Raw genomic sequence first — 7,156 nt, forward strand, 5'->3', positions numbered from 1 at the left:
TGAGAACAAAAGTTGTGTGTGTTTATTTAACATGTGATGGAATAATATATATAACTGTTGTAGAAACAGAAATTAAAAATAAAAATTTGATAAAAACCCCACAAAAACAGCAGCATCCTCTTCTCTTGATGATGAACTACTTCAACCCCAACACATTCAAACCTCACTCACTTCACTCCTTCTTTCCTTTCTTCTTCTTCTTCTTCTCTCTTCTCTTCTTTCCACTTTTGCTTCTTCCGATAACTACTTTCTCCCTTCAACAACATACCACAAAACATCACATAAACACTTTTCTTATCACAATATTCTTATTCTTATTGTAATTATAATTACAATAATAAAAAAACATTTTTGCATATATGCTCGCCGGAGATGCCGACGCCGGTAAGCACCGCGAGGCAGTGTCTCACGGACGAGGCGGCGCGTGCGCTCGACGACGCCGTCACGGTTGCCCGCCGTCGAAGCCACGCTCAGACCACCTCTCTCCACGCCGTCTCAGCGCTTCTCTCACTCCCGTCCGCTGTGCTTCGCGACGCCTGCGCTCGCTGCCGGAGCTGCTCCTACTCCCCCCGCCTCCAGTTCCGCGCCCTCGAGCTATCTGTCGGCGTCTCCCTCGACCGCCTCCCCACAACCAAAACTGCTGGCTCCACCGGGGCGGATGGCGGGGCCGGCGACGAGGGTCCCCCTGTTTCGAACTCCCTCATGGCCGCCATAAAGCGCTCACAGGCGAACCAGCGGCGCCACCCGGATAGCTTCCACCTTATGCAGATGATGCAGCAGCAGCAGCAGCATCAGACGTCGTTGCTGAAAGTCGAACTCAAACACTTCATTCTGTCTATTCTCGACGACCCTATCGTGAGTCGCGTTTTCGGCGAAGCTGGTTTCAGAAGCTACGACATCAAGCTCGCGCTTCTTCAACCACCTCCACCTTCAAGAATCTTCTCGCGGTTGACCCCTCCGGTTTTCCTCTGCAACCTCGAACCGGTTCAGAAGAGCGGTTCGCGGCTGGACGAGAATTGCCGCAGAATCGTTGAGGTGGTGACGAGGAAGAGCAAAAGGAACCCTCTTTTGATGGGGGTGTACGCGAAAAGCGCTCTGAAGAGCTTCATCGAATGCGTGGAAGCTCGTAAAGGTGGGGTATTGCCCTGTGAGTTGAACGGGTTGAGTGTGGTTTCGGTGGAGAAGGAGATTGGGGAGTTCTTGAGGGAAGGTGGGAACAACGGAGGGAAGATTTTCGAGGAAGTGGGTCGATTGGTGGAGCAGTGTTCTGGTGCTGGGGTTGTGGTGTGTTTTGGGGAGATTGAGCTTTTTGTCGGGGGGAATGAGGAGGGTGTTGGGTTTGTGGTTTCGCAGTTGACGAGGTTGTTGGGTGTTCATCTTGGGAAGGTGTGGTTGGTGGGCGTGGCGGGAACCTCGGAGGCCTATTCTAAGTTCCTGAGGTTGTTCCCTACAGTGGACAAAGATTGGGATCTGCATCTCCTGACCATGACCTCTGCCACCCCTTTCATGGAAGGACTCTACCCCAAGTCCAGGTGGGTTTCTTTCTTACTTTCTCCTTTCTTTCTTTATTATTGCTTCCTTTTCCTTCCTTCTTTCCCCTTTCTTGTACTCTCTTCGCTTCAAAATTGCAACTTTTCTGTACTATTTATTTACTATATTTCGGTTTGTGGGCTAGTAAATAACAATAATACAAAATAATATTAATATATATATTATATGAAAAGGTAGTGGTCTGTTAGATGTGTGTTTAGGGGTAACATGGTTTTTCTTCTGAGGAAAAAGTTGACGACAAACAACAAATGATCATGTGTAAATTGAAGGTTTCTGACTAGTCTGCTTCTGTTGAAATCTTTCATTCCCTTCTTGACTTAAATTTTATGATCCCATTGGTTTCCTGCTTTTAGTTTCTTCCCTTTCTTTGTCTTCCTTTAATCTGTCACTGTTAAACTTGTTTTTTGTTTGGTTACAGTGGACACACAAAGGAAGGTTTTTTTTTTTTTTTTTAATGTTATTATATAATTAAATTTGAATCTACTTCACTAGTACGTTTAAGCAAGAAATTATTAACTGTGACTGAGTTTTTTAATTTGGGAGAAAATTTTAAAATTTTTTTACTGTGGTGAAGTTCATGATTGAATTTGTTTTGTTTTCATAGAGAAAGTGATTCTTGAGTCCCAATAGATTTGGTGTGGTGTACAACTACTTATTTGGGGAAGGAGTGAATCTGAATCCTGAAGGTTTTCCTTTAATTTGTGGGGTTTGGGCCAATTACGTTCACACAATCTGGAATGGTCGCATTCAGTCTTCATTAGCATGATCTACATCTTGGCATGTAGAGAATCTGCAGAGATTTATTCATGTAGGCTTGCGCAGTAATAAATGTTATTTCTTCAGGCAGGCTTTTCGGCTGAAAGCTGTAATAAATGCTTCTTCTTTTTCAGTTTTTCTGCACCCTGGCCCACGGGCCCCTCCACTGCTTTGTGTTATGTTATGAACATATTTAGACTCCCTGAATGATACCTTAAAGAGGGCCTTTTATAGAGCCCATCAAACTTCATAGCCTCCTGGGATGAATATATAGGTTGTTGCTTTCTACACTTGAAAAGTATTTTTACCCTCACCCTTTTCAATGCAAACTAGGTATGTCAGATTGTAAAGACTTCATTCTCTCTCCTTAGTAAGTAAGATACTAATGTTCTTCATATTGATGCAACGATCTTGTTGGTAGATTATATTTAATTACTTATATAAGTCTTTTTTTCTTTTTCTGAACCTTGAGATTTGTTCGGATTCTGGTGAGCATTTGTGACCTAACTCACATGTGTTTATTTCTTGGTGGGGTGTGTGATGATGCTTTAGAAGTCTATCTCATCATGTCCAATGTAGCTTCTGACAGTTCTGTGCCTATTGGATATAAAAGTTCACACATTTGATGGTAAACTTGCAGCTTGATGGGGTCCTTTGTGCCATTTGGCGGGTTCTTTTCTACAACTTCTGAGTTGAAAAATCCCGTTAGCTGTACGAATGCATCATCTTTAACACGGTGTGACACATGCAATGAAAAGTGTGAACAAGAAGTTGCTGATATTTTGAATTTAGGTCCTGCAACTTCAGCATCTGGTTACTCAACTAGCTTGCCTTGGTTACAAAAGGTTAATGTGGAGACAGATATGGCAAAGGTGTGTGTTATGATCACCTAATCTTGTTTTCCCTTCTTCAATGCATGCACAGATATTCACATGCTCACACACATACTTGCAACATCTTGGGGGAATTGCTCTGCTCAACTGACCCACTAAAATAATTTACAAGTACGGAATCATAATAAATGTACATCCCTACCATCATCAAAAAAGAACACATTTTTCTGCCATAAAGACAACAAGGTCACAACATATTGAGGACTCTCTCTCTCTCTATATAACATTGTATTTTCTCATGTCAACCTGTGATTATTAAGATTCCTTCATGTTCATATTCTTCTCTTTCTGTTAAAATTCTTGGAAACCCCGTTGTCTGTGGTCTTGTTTTGCATCAGTTTGTGACTTTATTTATTTAAGAAAGAACTTCATCGTCCAGTGCAGACTAATGAAGAAAACAGCAGTCTGAATGGGATGATCTTCGGATTGCATAGGAAATGGGGTGATATTTGCCAACGTCTTCATCAAAACCGATCATTACCTGAATTTGATATTTCTAAAACAAGGTTCCAAGTTCCTTCCCTTGAGGGTTTTCAATTTGGTCCAGGAAGCAGTAGCAAAGGTCCACCCCATAGTGAAATCCAATATTCTCAAACTGCATTTCCATTTAAACAGATATTACCATTTGACACTGTTACCATCACTGATGAAGCAGATCACATGGCAAAAGTTTCTAAGAGTGATATGCACAGTACTTGGGTTTCTCCTTCCCCTAAGGCTAATTTGAGCCTACTTGATCACACACCATCTTCATCCTTGACTCCTGTGACCACTGATTTGGGATTGGGAACGATATATAAATCAGCCACTCATGAGCCAGACACCCCAAAACTAAGTGATCACAAGAAGCATCTTCACAACCTGCCAGATTCCCTTTCAAGTGATTTTAATCCTATGAATGAGTGTACTGCACACCGAATTGCTAGATCTTCGTCATGTTCAGGGCCAAATCTAGAAGGGCATTTTGAAACAGTAGATTTCAAGTCACTGTACCATCTTCTCACTGAAAAGGTTGGGTGGCAGGATGAGGCCATATATGCTATCAATCAGACTGTGTCACGGTGTAGATCTGGTGCTGGAAAGCGTAGTAGTGGCTCACATGTTAGAGCAGACACATGGCTTGCATTCCTTGGACCTGATAGAGTTGGGAAAAGAAAACTTGCTTCAGCTCTTGCTGAGATTTTATTTGGAAACAAACAAAGCCTAATTGCTGTGGATTTGAGCTCTCAAGACAAGTGTTACTCATCAAACTCAGTTTTTGAATTCCAAGATTCATATTGTCATGATGTGCTTATGAGGAAGACAGTTGTTGACTATATTGCTTGGGAATTGAGTAAAAGGCCACACTCAGTTGTTTTTCTTGATAATGTAGATCAAGCAGATTTTCTTGTGCAGAATAGTTTGTTCCAAGCAATAAGAACAGGTAAATTCTCGTACTCCAATGGTAGGGAAATCAGCATCAACAATGCAATATTTATTGTAGCCTCTAGTGTGTTTAAAAAAGGCATTGGCTTTTTGAATATGGAGGAGGATCCTAAGATGTTCCCAGAGGAAAGAATCCTAGAAGCTAAAAGATGTCAAATGCAATTATCACTTGGACATTCTTCCAAGGATGCCAAAAGGAGTGGTTGTACTAATGTGAAGGTTGCTCAAAGAAAAGGGACCTCCAAAACAACAATCCTGAATAAAAGAAAGCTAGCAGAAAGTGATCATTCTGAAGAGAAAGCATCATGCAAGACACTGAAGCAGGTGATGGAGTCATCAAGGTCCTATCTGGATCTTAACATACCTCTGGAGGAGGTTGAAGAGGACAACAATTGCAGTGATTGGTTAAATGACTTGTGTGATCAAGTTGATGAGAAAGTTGTTTTTAAGCCATTCAATTTTGATTCTCTTGCTGAGGAAGTAATAAAAAGCATTGACATACAATTTCAAAAGACGTTTGGGTCAGAATTTATGCTGGAAATTGAGTATGAGGTGATGACACAGATTCTTGGAGCTGCATGGTTATCTGACAAGAAAAAAGCATTGGAAGATTGGGTTGAACATGTTCTTGGCAGAAGCTTTGGTGAAGCTCAACACAAGTACCACTTTGCAGCAGAATATGTGGTGAAACTGGTTAACTGTGAAAGAATTTTTTTGGAAGATCAATCTCCTGGAGTATGCCTTCCAGCTAGAATTAACTTGAACTGAATTTTTGCTCACTATGTATGTTGTAATTACATGTAAAATGTAGCTTCTAGGATATAGCATTTAGTAGTCAGTAGCATTTTTCGGCTAATCATCCCACAATTTTTTCTTTTTGTGGTGATCGTTGTGATGCAATTCCTATGGTAAAAAAATGTGTATCTTCACAAGGTTTTTCTTCCTTACACCAATTTCTTTCTGCACTGATTTTTCTTAATTATTATATTGATTCCTATAATGAATTTCACTACTAGAGAGAGAAATACAGAACTGGAAGTTTTTAATAAATCAAAGAGGACAATTATAAAAAAAATATAACAGTAATTAATTATTAAAGTTATTTTTATAAAATTATACATTCAGTATTTTAATTTTAAGATTCATCTTCATTCTTTTTTTTTTTAAATACTTAAATTATGAAACCCAGTCTGTGTTTGAACAACAAAGTATAAACACATTAGGATGTGAAAAATGAAAAATCAAACAACTAAAAGTAATATAATGCTCAAAAATTTCAATTGTTTTTTAATCTTAGTTTTCATTGTATTTATGATTATTTTTATTTAAACGAGTTTCCTTGTAAAAAGATCAATCAATTCAATAATATAACGTTCATGTTTTCTGTCATTTGAAAAGTTAAAAATTGTTTAAGTAAAACATTTTGAAAGAAATATAAGATCCAATTATTTGACCCTTAAAATAGAGATATTCTATAAAAATAAATTATTCGTATTGTGGATGCAAAGTTATTAAAATTTTCATCACTAACAATTCATTCCACTTATGCATATAAAATAATATTTAACTAAAATTTTGTGCCATCTCAAATATTATAATAACATACAATATAATATGGTTCAGCTATTAAAGTATGAGATATCAGTTAGAGTAGTGAATGATAATATTAAGATATACAGTCATTCAAAATACAGTTGGAAATTTAAATTTATATACATATGAGTCTTTCAAAATAAATAAACTACCTAAAAGAAGAACTAGAATTAATCCTAAGAACTAGGGGCAACTGCATCTGTTTCCTTCAGTGTCTGCTCTAGGGAAGCCTCATCTTCCTCTGTTCACATCCAAGTAGATGATCATCGCAAAGAAAAGAACAAGCACATACAACACACACAAAAGTAAGGGTAAGCTAGGTTTTAAAAGCACGCAAGTGTTCATATATGTACAATGGAAATAAAGAATCATAGTCAAGCAAACAATCAAGTAAAACATCCTATCATGTTATGACACACTAGACTCGTCCGGACTTAAAATGAATGTCGATCTGGGGCAGGTTATGCACTTGCAGTGGCCTCTACTGCTTTGCAAAGCCATTGCTAACTATTAGAATTGCTGCAACGGAATTATTAGCGTGGAATAACAAACCAAGAGAGGGGTGAATTGGTTATATGACTTTTTTGTGCCTTTTAGTATTTTTCTCAAATTCACTTACTAAGCGGATAATTAAACTAAAATAAATAGTGTAAGGAAGAGAGAAAAATTGCACAGATGATTTTATCCTGGTTCAGATCACAAAGATCCTACGTCCAGTCGCTTATCTAAAAAACAAGATAAACCTTTTTACCTAAACACAAAACAATTACAATTAATAATCAGGCAGAAAATTAACTTGTAAGAGTTTAGAATACCACCTCTCTTGAAACCACAACAGATGAGCTTACACCTCCTTTGAGTCCTCACAAAGGATGACCACCTCCTTCGAATACTTCACGAAGGATGATTCTCTTCCAAGCACTTCCTCAGACGCACCA

The 7,156-nt window shown here is 38.7% G+C and overlaps 1 protein-coding gene across 1 annotated transcript; it reads left to right on the top strand.

The window, feature by feature from the left end:
- The first annotated feature begins 353 nt into the window (after positions 1–353).
- On the top strand, positions 354–5,557 carry LOC106776230 (protein SMAX1-LIKE 7). Its single transcript, XM_014663615.2, has 3 exons — positions 354–1,532; positions 2,948–3,179; positions 3,585–5,557. Exons 1-3 carry the CDS (start codon positions 373–375, stop codon positions 5,391–5,393), a joined length of 3,201 nt encoding a protein of 1,066 aa, XP_014519101.1. The 5' UTR covers positions 354–372; the 3' UTR covers positions 5,394–5,557.
- The last annotated feature ends 1,599 nt before the right edge of the window (positions 5,558–7,156 follow it).

This window comes from Vigna radiata, chromosome 10 (assembly GCF_000741045.1).
Source record: "Vigna radiata var. radiata cultivar VC1973A chromosome 10, Vradiata_ver6, whole genome shotgun sequence".
NCBI classification, from domain to species: Eukaryota; Viridiplantae; Streptophyta; class Magnoliopsida; order Fabales; family Fabaceae; genus Vigna; species Vigna radiata.

Excerpts from the sequence above, each read along its gene's own strand:
- LOC106776230 (XM_014663615.2), top strand. The coding sequence starts at position 373 with ATGCCGACGCCGGTAAGCACCGCGAGGCAGTGTCTCACGGACGAGGCG. Across the intron at positions 1,533-2,947 it reads GGACTCTACCCCAAGTCCAG|CTTGATGGGGTCCTTTGTGC; the intron begins GTGGGTTTCTTT and ends GTAAACTTGCAG. Across the intron at positions 3,180-3,584 it reads TGGAGACAGATATGGCAAAG|ACTAATGAAGAAAACAGCAG; the intron begins GTGTGTGTTATG and ends CGTCCAGTGCAG.